Source organism: Ascidiella aspersa, chromosome 1, assembly GCF_963924565.1.
Source record: "Ascidiella aspersa chromosome 1, kaAscAspe10.2, whole genome shotgun sequence".
Taxonomy (NCBI): Eukaryota; Metazoa; Chordata; class Ascidiacea; order Phlebobranchia; family Ascidiidae; genus Ascidiella; species Ascidiella aspersa.
The window spans coordinates 11623208-11639847 of record NC_139447.1 but is presented as its reverse complement, the minus strand read 5'-3'; the positions used below and the strand labels follow the sequence as shown (position 1 = coordinate 11639847).

The following is a 16640-nucleotide window of genomic DNA, read 5'->3' as shown; positions in this document are numbered from 1 at the left end:
AGGTATTTTTGTTGTGGCGTGCACCGGCGTGGGCCCTTTAAAATTACGAAAGTATGAGTTATTTGCATAAATGGAGATTAAAGATAAAGAAAAAACGCTCACGTTTTTAGTGAGGGTATGGACTTAGCGCGGTTATGCGGTGGTACCTAATACAGGAAATGCAGTTACAATGTGATACCAATTTTTGTATTGTCACTGTCTCGTGTCTCAACGTGTCGGTTGCGCATTAAAGGCTTCAGAGGGTACTGCGAAAAAGGCGAGTTATTACAATAAAATTGCGGTTAAAAGCAAAGGGAATAGCGCTCACCTTTTCGGTGAGGGCAACGGGCTTTTTGCGGTTTTGCGGTAGTACGGAATGCCTATATACTGCGGTTTAACAGTGGGACGTTTTTAGAATCGTGTTTTTCTCGCGTATGAGAGCAGCGTTTACTTTTTTCTCGTGGCGGTACATTGTGTAGAAGGCTTAGGAAGAGTTGTGTCAACATGGGTCTATGGTTCTCGGGGAGGTAGGATCGTGCTTGATTTCGTTGCGGTACGAAATTCTTAAGATTTTCTTGTATTTGACTATCTAGTGCCAGGTTTTGTGGGTTGTCTGTTGCTTTATCTATCGAGCATCTTGCTCTGATAGATCTGTTAAAAAATTGGATAATAGGGATAGTGGGCTCTGTGTTCTGGTCGACGGCTCTTGTCATCCTGTTTTTCAAGATTGTGTGATGTAAAACTGTGTTTATTATGGTTATGAGATCGTTGGTGGGTAAGGGCGTTCGTGCTGGTGTGGCAAAAATATGTGAGGGTTTGTATCGGAAAAAGGAGTGTCTTTAATTGGCCGGTTATGTTCTTGTGGATGTGTTTTATATGGTTGGGTAGGTCATGGACTTTGGGGCAAGTATGAAATAGGTGGATATCGGTTCGTATCTGGTGTGGCATAGGTGGAAGTTGGACTATAGCGCCGGTTCGTTCGGCATTTGGTTTGCTTTGATGGGAAGGGCATTGTGGGCGAGCTTAAAATTGAAAGTAGAAATGGGGGGAGGATCGGACTTTGAATTAGTGTCCAGTTGGGAGGGTTGTAATAAGGGGATGGGGGGATACGGTTTTGAGGTTTTTTTTGTTTCTATAAATTGGGGTTATTTTGGGTAATTTCAACTCGGTTATAGTTGGTTTTACATCTTGATTTGACTTTCTTGATTAATCCGGTCTAGTAGGCTATTTCTTATATCGTGGGGCGGGGATTGCATTGTGGGGGATGTTGTTTTTTATTCTGAGGATACATATTTGAAAATTTATGTCCTATGTGGAATTCTATTATCTGTTGTTGAATGTCTGCCGACGAGCCCGTGTTACTATGTATCGTATAGTTGTGTGCCTGTTTTTATATAGGATAGGTAGCAATCCAATGGAATATTTGCCACTTGGTAGCCACCAATTATACAAGGTCTAGCTAATTTAACTATGGAAGTTTGGGGGTTTCGGGGGCCTGCAACATAACGGGTGACGTTAAGGTCTATTTTTGTCGGAGGGGTATAGAAGCGGGTATACGTGTGCTAGTTGTATGAAATTTGGAAGGAGTAGGTTTTTGGTTAAAATTGATTTTATTGCGTATGGGAAGAGTCGTGCTATTTCACGAATTTTGACAAAGAAATTTTTATAGGTTTCTTGCCAAGCTTTTCTGATTGATCTGGTGTTGTCCAATGCAACCGCGGTAAATTCTCCAGGGATTTCGCCTTTAAAAATATGGCAACCCTAACCTATACGCTGTATAGTCTATAGCACAGTGGGTCTTAACCGGGGTCCGCGCCCACCTAGGGGGAGCCAAGTAATTCTTAGGAGATCGCGAGCTCTAATTCAATATTTAACTTTATGCAGTGGTTTTAATGGTTTCCTTCGGTGTTCATTCTGCTTTTTTTTGATGTCCTGTACTTACAATACAATTACACGTGTGTAGGTAAGTGTCTGAAGAAATAGTTCATGGACTTGCAATTGCGAGTTTCGCCACTATAGGTTTTTGGTTTCCAGACTGTAATTGCTACTTTATACGACCGATTTGGGTTCTGTTTAGTTAGAACAATTAAAATTACACATATCTTCGATGGTATAGCCCCCCTATTAAAGTTATACTATGGCTAACTTATAGGTAAACGATTGAAGTGTTCCCCCTTTTCCAGCTATATTATTTTTTATGTTGTCTCACTATTATGTAAGTAAAAAATACCGAATTGCTTATCGATACTAACCGTGGAGTTATACTTCACAAAATACTAACCGTGGAGTTTTTTATAATTTTGGCAAATCGCTTCGTAGACGAGTGCACATATTGTATTCGAATGACATTCAAGTTAAAAAAACGGGAGTCTCTAATAACTAGACCTAAATGGTACAATCATTCAAGCTAAAAAACGGGGTCTCTAATAACTAGCCTTAAATGGTACAATCATTTAAAAGAGAAATATGTGTCTCCACCAACTTGTAATACCCGTACAACGACGCGAAGCTTTCACATTAATATTGTTTATACGTTAAGTTTGAAGACGTTTTTTGCAGGGCATTTTGAAACCTGCAACAATATCGAATTTCCACTTTAATCTCGGGGAATATCCTCGCATAAAAGAGTGTTTTTGCAACACCTTATACAGGGGACTTTAAAAAAACTCTATTACTGAAATCAGTTGGCTTGATTAGTATTGCAGTACAAGTAAGGACAAACTATAGATAGAAGACCAACTTGCCTGCGACTTGCCTACCAGCTAACACTATTCGTCAAATTGGCTAAACAAACCACACCGAATTTATATCTATGTAATGTATGGAAAACGTTGGCTGACTGAAAAGCGGGACATTTAGGCAATTAATCCGGACGCCCGGACCAAGGCCTGAAAAACGCCATTGTTCAGCCTAAATCAGGGCGTATGGTAAGCCGATGACTGACAAGCTTTTTTAACTACAGTAGTTCAGATCTTTGACGAGTCTGCGTAGCGCGTCAGGGGCATTGTAACGCACCGCAACAAATCTTTAAGTAACTTAAAACGTAAGGCCTTTGTGAACCAGTGTGTTGTGGTTTTACCAGCCTAATGTGCCTTTCTTTTACAAATGAAGTAAAAGTTAGCTAAGTTGGTTTCATTAGGGCACAGCGGCATCGCTGTAGTGTGTTGAATCTGCCACCAAAAAACTTGAAGGAATATGTATAATGTTGAGATTAAGAAGGCATCGAATAAGTCTTCTATTCCTTCTGCCCGCCTTCATTGTTTTGCTAAATCTATGGCAAGCCATTTTTGAATTTTACAACGATGAAGACATGAGTTATCCGGCGCTGTCGACGGCCCGTTCACATCAGAAACAAGCAAATGAAACTGCTGAAGTAAAACTATCCGCGTCAATACGGAAACCTTGGACTGACTTATCAACTAAAGAGATGCATTTATTTGGTAAGACAACATAAATACTTTGTACAAAAGTTATATATATTTTTTTAGGACTCTTCTATAACACCAGGGTCATATTTTTCGCTTGTGTAGCCAGTGGCGTAGCCAGCCGAACCTATTTTTATTTTCTTGGAGGGGGCTAAAATTTTGAACTTTTTGTGTAGCCTTTACCATTGTATTAACTGCAGTAACGAACAGAAATAACAATTTGAGCAAACCGTTTCGAGCAGCGACTGAGTGTTAACGCAATACTCAAAAAACATTCAAAGAACAAAACCTGACTAAAAGTAGTAAAACTACATTATTGTATAGCAAACGTTATATTAAGTACATCGTTTGTGAGGTAACAGTGCTTGACAATTAAAGGTGTGGCATGTCTGTGATCGACTGTTGTGGTAGGCTACTGCTCATAAATGCTACAAAAAAATATTAGGAGTAAATATTTATAATTTTTTTCGGGAGCCACAGGGGCCATGGCAAAAAATGCTACGCATATCTGTGTAACTCACCGTAAACCAAATCGTTAAGCACCGTAAAATGACAGTGATTGTTGTTCCTGTGACGTCTGAATTTTCGCTTGGCTGGTCAAAATGACAACAACGAATATTTTAATTCAATGAATGATGATCTTAACCAAATTGTGCACATGTGGACACAACTTTATATCTGTTTTTCTTATATATATATCTGTTTTCGGTATTTGACGAACAAGAAAAAAGTTAACAAAATTGTTACGGAAGTTACCGTTTGTTATTTTAACCTAGGTAAGTAACTATTCGAAAATCAATTGGTACTTGGTAGTTAATTAAATTCATACCATACAAATATGACTTTCAAGATCCGCACACAGACAATCACTTTTAAATTCAACAAAAAAGTAAAAGATACCTAAAAAGGTTCAATTGAGTCGGCCTTTTAATTACAAAAATTGCTTGATCACGGATATTTATTAGGAATTTCCAGATCTCTATCATTAGAAATAGTAGCGATGCAACTTGTTAGATATGGCTACCACGTATATTATTTAGGTTCAGAAGCTCTTCACCCGTTGTCCCGAGATGAACCTTATGCTACAAGAATCAATGGTATTCGATCGCGGTGCAAAAAGCAAAATACGACCAATCCACGAATTGATCTTTCTCGGTTGATCTACGATGACGGACACAAGGTTATTATGTGCGAGGTTCCAAAGGTAGTATTTTTATTCGTTTCCGATGTAACCGTTTTTATTCTATTCTAGGAAAATTGATAAACTTTTTTCCTAATTGAACTTTTCGTTGGAGGAAAGTTTTTTTTGCAGTGTTTCTTCTTTTTGCAGTAACAAACGTAAATCTCGCTCAAAAAGTTAATGTAAAAGGTAGATTATACCAATTACCGCCCATTATTTGAAGAGGTTTATTATTTCGTTCTTAAGTTACAGTCCTATAGAGGTGCATATAATGACAACGATGTCAATTTATTGGCGTTGTACTCTAACAGGCTGCCTGTACAACGTGGAAAGAGATTATGTGGTACTTGCTTCGAAAGGTGCGCACTCTGGATGACCTGGACGGCATGGATCGAAATATTCTGACCCTTTCGCGAGGCAATCTTCCAACATTAGACAAGTAGGTACCAGAATCTATGCGTAAAAGGTGGTGTTTTTCCCGGCGGGAACACAGAAAATTGTACCCTTCGTACGTATGTCAAGCTAGCGGAATCGCACGCTAAAATGTTTAGAGTCATGACAGGTGAACAGAACCAAAAAAGTAACGGCTAGAATTACGTCATACCTGTTTAGCAGTATCAAGGAACAGGGAATGGTTGAAACAATTAGAAGAAAATTTGGCACATTGTAAAACAGAAAATTGGCCAACGGATCAAACAATGATGCATGTTTTCGCGCTTAGTTTCTTTATTATCTTTTTGATAGAAGTATGTCTTTCGAAAAATAATCTGATTATTCCCAAGGACGTTATTCGCTATCGCAGTGTTTCTCTACCTTTTCTGGCTAGCGACACACTTCAGAAATAATAAATAGTTTGCGGCACCCCCACAAGATTTTTCCGTAGGCATTTCACTGTAATATCAGCATAAACGGAACTTGATCAATACACATCAACTCTACATAACGTAAGAGGTTATAAATGTATTTATTCCACTCTAAAAATAAAATTTGTAGGAGTTGAGCAAAAATCGGATTCTTAAAGATTCTCAAATATCTCTCGGCACCATTAGGCCGCGGCACCCCGTTGAGAACCATACGCTATCAATTGCGTATCTTAACGCGCACTGTTTTTTTATGTGTATCTTAATTAGCACCGTTTCGTTTTTATTTAGATTGGATCGCGACGAGGCTATTAGCCGCTTGACGACTTATACCACATTCTTCGTAAAACGGCACCCGCTCCAACGGATATTGTCCGCTTACAAAAATAAGTTTACCAAGAAAGCGTACAACGATGTTTACAAGTTGAGGGACGGGCGAAAAATTGCGCTCAGCCAAGCCGGAGACTATATGCACGGCGTGGAATTCAACAGAACAGGGTAAATTTTTCTACTTTTTATCAACTTATGACCGATTGATTTAATTTGGTAACGATTCCTGTTTTAATTTTATGCGCGTGTTGTCAGTATGCCGAATCCGGAGTTCAACTTCGCTCGTTTTATATTTAACAACATGTTTAGCCCCCTTTTTCTTTTAAGAAAATTATTTTCGCTTAAAGGCGCTTATAACAGGGATATAAGTTTGTTCTTTAACAATAAAGTAATGAAGCATTTAGCAAGAGAACTATGTACTAAGTGTGATTAATATAGATAAAATTTCAACAGGTATTAACTTTCTCTTATACCATTGTGACGCAATTCGGTATGCTGTTTCAGTTTTACAAACGTGTCTCTGGTGAAAAATGACCCGACATTTAAGGCATTGCCTTCATCAAAACAAGAAGAAGTTCTGCGATACGTTGACATTTTGAATAGTGGGGAAATTGGATTTGAACAATTGGCAAGGTACTTAATATAAACAGTTGCAAATAAAAATAGATAGACATTGACAGCAAATGGAATATGTTGTGTTATATTTAAAGCAGAATTTAGCGAACATTTCTTTTGAAAAAATAAAGAATGAAAAACATTGTTGTATAAGATTTTTATAGGCGATTTTATTTTTGTATAAGATTTTTATAGGCGAAGATTTTATAGACCTATTTGATATGAATGTATCTGGTGTCAATATGTGTAGACAAACATTACATATAGAACCAAAACTGGTGAAGCATATATACTCTAGTGGTAAAATTGTTTCGTGATACAACGCGACAGTATAGCTTTCTTGCGTGGAATAAATCGAAAAAGGTAAGACATTGTATTTTCACAGAGCTTTCATCCAAAATCACATTTAAACTGAAAACCGCAATTAATAAACGTTTACTATCGATCGTTTTTGTTGACAGAAGTGCCGCCGAGCAAAACGACATCAACCCGGAGAACTTGGATGTCCATTGGCGATCGCAAGTCCTGCTCTGCAATCCCTGCGCAATAAGCTACGACTACATTATCGACTTCGACGACCTGGGTCGGGATTCGAACCGTCTGCTCGACTACTTGCAGCGCGACAAGCCGAACGAGCCACGCTCCCGACTAAAGCAGCGAAAAGTCACAGCCAATCAACGCACGACTAGCGAGGCATTCTCTTCTCTCGGCCGGTCGACTGTAGACGGGCTGAAGAAAGTTTACCAAGACGACTTTTACATTTTAAACTACGAATGATTGGGATTTCAAATCACGTTTAAAACGCGTGTTCTCGAATCGTGGCTTTCTATTTTGTTCGGTGGTGGTGCCTGAAGCCAAGGATAGAACAAAATACTCTACTATTTTTTATTTAAACATCTGTTTTTTTTAGCCTACTTGTTTCATGACGTCATCCGTAAAAAAATAGATGTTCTCCCTGGTACAAGCAAACCACAAAAAAATGAGGGGTCTGCGTTTCAATAAGTTTAAGAACCCCTGTTCTACATGTGGAACTTTAGACACTTATTCCTTTAAATCCATAAGATTGACAAATAATCAAATTAGGACAAAAAACAATGTTTTCATTGCATCAACTATTGGTTGGTAACATGTTTGAAACTAAAGCAAAATGATATTTGGCCAAAAAACTTTAATTCTGAGTTATGAAAATAATTCTAATGACAAATGTATCTTTGCCTTGGCTTTGATACCCCGGAACCATTTCATGGCCCGTAATACTACACTTTTACTTTGACAACCTTATTCTTCACTATTTTATCGGATTGTTTCTACAGTAACAGATGTACGGATCGTTTTAAGTGAAAATATTAAATAAACTATATGTTTCATTTTTATCATCAAATTAAAATAAATTAAATACATAAAGCGAACTCGTTTTGTGACATGATTTTTAAGCGCTTTCCTAAATAAAGTTTCTTTATTATTCAAAATTTTCAATTTTATTTTATTTCTTTTAAATATAGACATAAATTCTGCTCGGTGTAATTTAAATTGCCATTTATGGCGCGTTGAGGTCTATCAAAGGTTCATTTTTGGTCATAATCCTATTGGGTTATTTGTGCAGCACACGGCTATGTGTCAATGCTTAATAGCTGCAAATCGTTTTTCAAACTATTCTTGATAAATAAAATTATATCCGATACTTTACATTTATTTCAATACCGATACCCGATTTTCGGAACAAAAGGTATCGCAATCCGGTCTGAAACCAAATGACGTAATGATAATAATAGCTCAAACAAACAAAATAGAAAGAATGACATTTCAAAGGCATTTTCTATAGGTAATTGTGTCAGATTTGCTTCAGCGTTACAAAGTTGACCAATCTCCAGTTGCTTACTAATTGATAAAAGTACCCCTTACCATAGGATCGCTGCGTTGGGATGAATCGGCACTTATACAATACTATAGCATTGGACGAGTACCTATCCTGGCACTTGGTATCATCAGGCATCGGCTCTTAAGTTTTGTTGTGTGCTACTTAGTGCTTTGTTCTAAATTAAAAGAAGGAAAACGTCGATCAATTAATTAAACCAAGAGAATATGGACACAAGGTATACTGTTGATTAATAAGTAACCATTATTTGCTTCTCGACCGTTTAAAGAGGCCAGTAGACTAAGTAGAGTATCATGTCCTGCATGGTTAATAAGTAACCATTATTCGCTTACCATGTCCTGTACTAACGTTGACTTTTGGTGGGGAGCCTCCAGTATTCGTTATGAATTTTTGCTTATGACTGTGAATACGTTGAACGAAATGACTGTGAATAGAAGAACGTATGTGTTGAGGGCAGACATGTTCAAGTAGATAATTCTAGTTTTCTAATTTAATGAATTAGAACAAAATGCGGCTAATTCTAATTCTAATCTAATTTGCGAATTGCTTGGGCGCTGCAATTCTAGTTCTAGGATTTTTACCAAAAATGCTACTTTGTATAACGACATTTTAGTCGCTTAGACAAAACAAAAATTTGAATTCAAACTCTTTGGTTGTAACGTAACTTTCACAGTCTGAAAAGCATATGCTATTCTAAAAGGTATAAAAAGTAGCAAATTTATATTTACCATTCACATTCTTATTATACTTGTCGATTTAAATGAAATTTGCTTTACAGTAAAGCATTATATTAATTGTTGCCTAACACTTATTGTCTTCACTTTCGTTTCGATAAGCTGTCAGTCATATTTTAGGTTGTCTAACATACATTCACTATAGGAATTTATGGATACATTAATTCACCAGGTTATGTCATTACCAGGAAAAATTCAACTTTCTGCACCAATACTTTAAATCAGGGGTCGGCAACCACTTTTTGTCAGGGGCACCAGAAAGGTCTCTGTGGGCCGCTAAGAATTGTATTATTGGAATGTTAGAACAACTGTGAATCAGACGGACCTCGGATTTTTTTCATCCATACTACTAATTAAAAGTGTAATAAAGCTAGTTTGAGGAAACGCGATAACCTTAGTGTTTATATATAGTGTCATTCAGTGTTTGTTAAGGTCTTTAAGTCCTGGCGCACCTTGCGAGCGGAGCGAGCGCAATTTTTTTGGGGGATATACCAACATTTCTTTTAAATTTCGTGCTAGTATTTTTACATTGCCGAAAAAATTAAAAAATGTTAAACAATATATGTCTAATATTTTTAAATACGTTTTCCGTTTGTCCGCAACGGTAAAAAAGCGATAATCTATTCCAAAGACAGCATGAAAACGTAAACAAACTGGACGTAGAAAGACCATTCGCGCCAAGCGCGAAAAATTTTTGCCCGTACTAAGTTAAAATAGTCAAAAAATATTTAAAATGGACCCCCTTTAAATATGCAAAGATTTTGCCGCGTATAAAACTGTGAAACGCATCAACAACCAACAACTTTACATTTATTACGTAACAATGGTCGGAAAACTGCATTAAAGGTTAAAAGTTACCTACAGTCCTGTTTGTTATTATTTTTATGTGAACTTTTTATATAATTTAGCCTATAAGTGGTTTTATGTAACGCCCCCTTAAGTGCATTCAGCGCCCACCAAATTAGAAACGGACCCAAAACGCCCCCTTGTAAATCGCCAACGCCCACAAGGGGACGGTACCGCCCACGTTGGGAACCTCTGCTCTACCTTTTCTGGCTAGCGACACACCTCAGAAATAATAAATAGTTTGCGGCACCCCCACAAGATTTTTCCGTAGGCATTTCACTGTAATATCAAAATAAACGGAACTTGATCAACACACATCAACTCTACATAACGTAAGAAGTTATAAATGTATTTATTCCACTCTAAAAATAAAAGTTGTAGGAGTTGAGCAAAAATCAGATTCTTAAAGATTCTCAAATATCTCTCGGCATCATAAGGTATTAGATATGGCACACCAGTGAGCCGCGGCACTCCGTTGAGAACCATACGCTATAAATTGCGTATCTTAACGCGCACTGTTTTTTATGTGTATCTTAATTAGCACCGTTTCGTTTTTATTTAGATTGGATCACGACGAGGCAATTAGCCGCTTGACGACTTATACTACATTCTTCGTGAAACGGCACCCGCTCCAACGGATATTGTCCGCTTACAAAAATAAGTTTACCAAGAAAGCGTACAACGATGTTTACAAGTTGAGGGACGGGCGAAAAATTGCGCTCAGCCAAGCCGGAGACTATATGCACGGCGTGGAATTCAACAGAACAGGGTAAATTTTTCTACTTTTTATCAACTTATGACCGATTGATTTAATTTGGTAACGATTCCTGTTTTAATTTTATGCGCGTGTTGTCAGTATGCCGAATCCGGAGTTCAACTTCGCGCGTTTTATATTTAACAACATGTTTAGCCCCCTTTTTCCTTTTAAGAAAATTATTTTCGCTTAAAGGCGCTTATAGCAGGGATATAAGTTTGTTCTTTAACAATAAAGTAATGAAGCATTTAGCAAGAGAACTATGTACTAAGTGTGATTAATATAGATAAAATTTCAACAGGTATTAACTTTCTCTTATACCATTGTGACGCAATTCGGTATGCTGTTTCAGTTTTACAAACGTGTCTCTGGTGAAAAATGACCCGACATTTAAGGCATTGCCTTCATCAAAACAAGAAGAAGTTCTGCGATACGTTGACATTTTGAATAGTGGGGAAATTGGATTTGAACAATTGGCAAGGTACTTAATATAAACAGTTGCAAATAAAAATAGATAGACATTGACAGCAAATGGAATATGTTGCGTTACTTAAATATTTAAAGCAGAATTTAGCGAACATTTCTTTAAAAAAAATAAAGAATGAAAAACATTGTTGTATAAGATTTTTATAGGCGATTTTATTGTTGTATAAGATTTTTTTAGGCGATGATTTTATAGACCTATTTGATATGAATGTATCTGGTGTCAATATGTGTAGACAAACATTACATATAGAACCAAAACTGGTGAAGCATATATACTCTAGTGGTAAAATTGTTTCGTGATACAACGCGACAGTATAGCTTTCTTGCGTGGAATAAATCGAAAAAGGTAAGACATTGTATTTTCACAGTGCTTTTATCCAAAATCACATTTAAACTGAAAACCGCAATTAATAAACGTTTACTATCGATCGTTTTTGTTGACAGAAGTGCCGCCGAGCAAAACGACATCAACCCGGAGAACTTGGATGTCCATTGGCGATCGCAAGTCCTGCTCTGCAATCCCTGCGCAATAAGCTACGACTACATTATCGACTTCGACGACCTGGGTCGGGATTCGAACCGTCTACTCGACTACTTGCAGCGCGACAAGCCGAACGAGCCACGCTCCCGACTAAAGCAGCGAAAAGTCACAGCCAATCAACGCACGACTAGCGAGGCATTCTCTTCTCTCGGCCGGTCGACCGTAGACGGGCTGAAGAAAGTTTACCAAGACGACTTTTACATTTTAAACTACGAATGATTGGGATTTCAAATCACGTTTAAAACGCGTGTTCTCGAATCGTGGCTTTCTATTTTGTTCGGTGGTGGTGCCTGAAGCCAAGGATAGAACAAAATACTCTACTATTTTTTATTTAAACATCTGTTTTTTTTAGCCTACTTGTTTCATGACGTCATCCGTAAAACAATAGATGTTCTCCCTGGTACAAGCAAACCACAAAAAAATGAGGGGTCTGCGTTTCAATAAGTTTAAGAACCCCTGTTCTACATGTGGAACTTTAGACACTTATTCCTTTAAATCCATAAGATTGACAAATAATCAAATTAGGACAAAAAACAATGTTTTCATTGCATCAACTATTGGTTGGTAACATGTTTGAAACTAAAGCAAAATGATATTTGGTCAAAAAACTTTAATTCTGAGTTATGAAAATAATTCTAATGACAAATCTATCTTTGCCTTGGCTTTGATACCCCGGAACCATTTCATGGCCCGTAATACTACACTTTTACTTTGACAACCTTATTCTTCACTATTTTATCGGATTGTTTCTACAGTAACAGATGTACGGATCGTTTTAAGTGAAAATATTAAATAAACTATATGTTTCATTTTTATCATCAAATTAAAATAAATTAAATACATAAAGCGAACTCGTTTTGTGACATGATTTTTAAGCGCTTTCCTAAATAAAGTTTCTTTATTATTCAAAATTTTCAATTTTATTTTATTTCTTTTAAATATAGACATAAATTCTGCTCGGTGTAATTTAAATTGCCATTTATGGCGCGTTGAGGTCTATCAAAGGTTCATTTTTGGTCATAATCCTATTGGGTTATTTGTGCAGCACACGGCTATGTGTCAATGCTTAATAGCTGCAACTCGTTTTTCAAACTATTCTTGATAAATAAAATTATAGCCGATACTTTACATTTATTTCAATACCGATACCCGATTTTCGGAACAAAAGGTATCGCAATCCGGTCTGAAACCAAATGACGTAATGATAATAATAGCTCAAACAAACAAAATAGAAAGAATGACATTTCAAAGGCATTTTCTATAGGTAATTGTGTCAGATTTGCTTCAGCGTTACAAAGTTGACCAATCTCCAGTTGCTTACTAATTGATAAAAGTACCCCTTACCATAGGATCGCTGCGTTGGGATGAATCGGCACTTATACAATACTATAGCATTGGACGAGTACCTATCCTGGCACTTGGTATCATCAGGCATCGGCTCTTAAGTTTTGTTGTGTGCTACTTAGTGCTTTGTTCTAAATTAAAAGAAGAAAAACGTCGATCAATTAATTAAACCAAGAGAATATGGACACAAGGTATACTGTTGATTAATAAGTAACCATTATTTGCTTCTCGACCGTTTAAAGAGGCCAGTAGACTAAGTAGAGTATCATGTCCTGCATGGTTAATAAGTAACCATTATTCGCTTACCATGTCCTGTACTAACGTTGACTTTTGGTGGGGAGCCTCCAGTATTCGTTATGAATTTTTGCTTATGACTGTGAATACGTTGAACGAAATGACTGTGAATAGAAGAACGTATGTGTTGAGGGCAGACATGTTCAAGTAGATAATTCTAGTTTTCTAATTTAATGAATTAGAACAAAATGCGGCTAATTCTAATTCTAATCTAATTTGCGAATTGCTTGGGCGCTGCAATTCTAGTTCTAGGATTTTTACCAAAAATGCTACTTTGTATAACGACATTTTAGTCGCTTAGACAAAACAAAAATTTGAATTCAAACTCTTTGGTTGTAATAATAATAGGGTGTATCTTTATAGAATCGAAAACCATCGGCGGCAGGTTTTAGCCAGTCGATCACTGCTTATTTGCGTCGCCTACTCATTTATCCCAGTCGTGTTGCCTGCGAGGCTGTAGTGCTTTTCATTGCGTTTTTAGTCTATTATAATGTTTTAATATTTTATTGTTTACTTTTATTGGTTTGTTGATGGCTGCGCTCTGATTTTATTTATTTGTACTCTTACAGGAACTGATGATGCCACTTTGGCGAAATATATTTTCCTTTAAACAAAACGTCTGATCCTGTTTTTACTCATGTTTTTAACTATGTTGTAACGTAACTTTCACAGTCTGAAAAGCATATGCTATTCTAAAAGGTATAAAAAGTAGCAAATTTATATTTACCATTCACATTCTTATTATACTTGTCGATTTAAATGAAATTGATTGTGAATAGTCAAATGTAATTTTAGTGTAAATTCGTATTTTTAAGAATTCGGTAATTGTAATTCTAATCTAATTTGAGAAATCTTAAAATGATCTAATTCTTATTCTAATCTAATTTTAAAATGCTAAAATAAATCTAGTTATTGTCCAAGTCTGGTTGAGGGTGTCCGTGACATGAAACGTGACTATTCTTTGTAAGGTGGCATTATCGCTATTTTTGCGAGTCGCAGAAGTTAGTATCGTTTATAGTAATGGAGTCCTTATCAGTGTTTTAATAAACTTGACTGTTAAATAAATAAAAAATACAGACGCCACTAGCATATTTAGTATCAAAGAAAAACGTTCAGTAAATTTGTATGATGTTTAAAATTTGTTATCGACACCCCAGCACCATTAAACTGTTGTAGTTGGAACACAAATTAAATGTTTATTTTTGTTATAATAAATGTCGTTATTAGTTATCTCGTTCATGAAATAAAAACGTATAGGTATTAGATATGGCACACCAGCATTTTACCAATTTGTGACAGATAGTTCTAATCTGTTAACGATTCCTGTTTTAACGTTATGCGTGTGTTGTCAGTACAGTTAAACTAATATTTATGTTCACAGAATGCAAATTTTACACAATTGTCTATTTAATTTTTCGACCGTTAACGCACATATTAAATGTCGTCCAACATTGTCATTGTATCGTGTGTAACGCCTCCCATTTTTGAGATAAGATAAACGCGACGTAGGCTGTGCCTATTTACACTTCGTGGGAACTATTTAGCGAATCTACATCTACATTATACAATAGGGAAAAGCTCGCCGCTGCTTTCATCACAACAAAGGGGCTTGAATCGACAGAACATTTCAAAAACGATTTTATAGGCGAATTTCTATTGCATTGCATTTTCCAATTGTTTTTTTTTTTGTTTTTTTTGTTTGTCACGAACGAACTAACAAGTTAGGTAAGCATATTCTGGTCGCTATAAGCAAATTTCCGAAGCATTTTCGTCTTTCACCAAAATTTTTGTTGCCATTCTACATTAAATACTGAACCATTAATTGTAGTCGTCATGTTGTGATGTAATTTAAGACGTCACATATGATTTTTTGGCTTACCTAAACAAGAATATTAGGTCCGCCTCTGCAGTACAGAAAACGACCCGACATTTAAGGCATTGCCTTCATCTAAACAAGGAGAGGTTCTGCGATACGTCTCTATTTTGAATAGCGGGGAAATTGAATTTGAACAATTGGCAAGGTAATTAATTTAAACAGTTGCACATAAAGCTAGATAAACATCTACAGAAAATGAATTATGTTGCGCTACTTAAAATATTTAAAGCAGTGTTTCGCGAACATTTCTTTTGAAAAAAATAAACGCTTGAAAAACATTTGTTAAATATAGCTTGAATAAGCTATATATACGTAAATTTCAAATATAATATAATTTATTATCTGTGGTGTCAATAGTTGAACACAAACATTGCATAAACAAACTACACTATAGTCAAGAATACTATATTACTATAGTAACTATAGTTCAATAGTGGTTAAATTGATTCGTGATACAAAGAGACAGTAGCTTTTCTTTCATGTTTCTTTTGCTAACTTGAAAAAACATAAGACATTGAATTTTCGGCGAAAATTTTTACCTGAAATCAGTTGCCCTTCAACCGTTTCTGTCATGCAAGGAGAAGATTGGCTGAAACACCTATAGCACTACAACTATTAAACGCATATTCAGCGATGGTTTCCGTTGACAGAAATGTCGTCGAGCAAAACGACATCAACCCAAAGAACTTGGACATCCACTGGCGATCGCAAGTCCTGCTCTGCAATCCCTATGCAATCAGATACGACTACGTTATCGACTTCGACGACCTGGTTCGGGATTCGAACCGTCTACTCGACTACTTGCAGCGCTACAAACCTAACGAGCCAAGCTCGCGACTAAAGCAGCGAAATGTCAGGACCAATACACGCACCACTAGCGAGGCATTCTCTTCTCTTAGCCGGTCGACCGTAGACGGGCTGAAAAAAGTTTACCAAGACGACTTTTACATTTTAAACTACGAATGACTATGATTTCACATCTGATTTTATTGGCCCGTTCTCAAATCGTGTCAAACTGCAATAAAATGGCAGAATGGTGGTATACATCTCAATTGTTCGAGTGGGAAAAATGTTGTTAATATATTTGTTTAGAGCGTAGCAAAAAGAGTCTTCCGTCGTCGAATGGTCACCTTTCCATTTATATTAGGCAAGGCTATTAGATTAAACAATAGACTGAAACTATCCTCCGGACATTGATTGAAATAAATACTAATGGTGACGTGGATAACACGACTGGCTTACTAAAGTAAATCCATCAACAAAGTTGTTAGCTTGGCGGTTGTTCTTGCTCCTTCAACTGCTAATTCTTTATTTTGTATTGTTGTGTTGTCTTATTTTTCGTAGAACAAATAGTGCCCGGCTCTGACCATATCTTGCGACCCCCAGGTTGTGAGTCACTGTGCCAGAGAAATAGATGCACGAATCGCATTTTAACTGAAAAGTGTTGTTTGAACCATATGCTTCATCCTCTATCATCAAACTAAATTACATTTACAAAAC

At 36.6% G+C, this 16640-nt stretch overlaps 2 protein-coding genes across 2 annotated transcripts; both read left to right on the top strand.

Moving 5' to 3' along the window:
* The first annotated feature begins 3289 nt into the window (after positions 1 to 3289).
* Positions 3290 to 7166, top strand: LOC146167513 (carbohydrate sulfotransferase 11-like). The gene is made up of 6 exons (XM_083385893.1): positions 3290 to 3419; positions 4451 to 4608; positions 4896 to 5023; positions 5736 to 5942; positions 6279 to 6407; positions 6851 to 7166. Exons 1-6 carry the CDS (start codon positions 3290 to 3292, stop codon positions 7164 to 7166), a joined length of 1068 nt encoding a protein of 355 aa, XP_083242019.1.
* A 3270-nt stretch (positions 7167 to 10436) lies between these two features.
* LOC146167512 (uncharacterized) lies at positions 10437 to 11887 on the top strand. The gene is made up of 3 exons (XM_083390979.1): positions 10437 to 10614; positions 10952 to 11080; positions 11530 to 11887. Exons 1-3 carry the CDS (start codon positions 10586 to 10588, stop codon positions 11843 to 11845), a joined length of 474 nt encoding a protein of 157 aa, XP_083247105.1. The 5' UTR covers positions 10437 to 10585; the 3' UTR covers positions 11846 to 11887.
* Positions 11888 to 16640: the final 4753 nt, after the last annotated feature.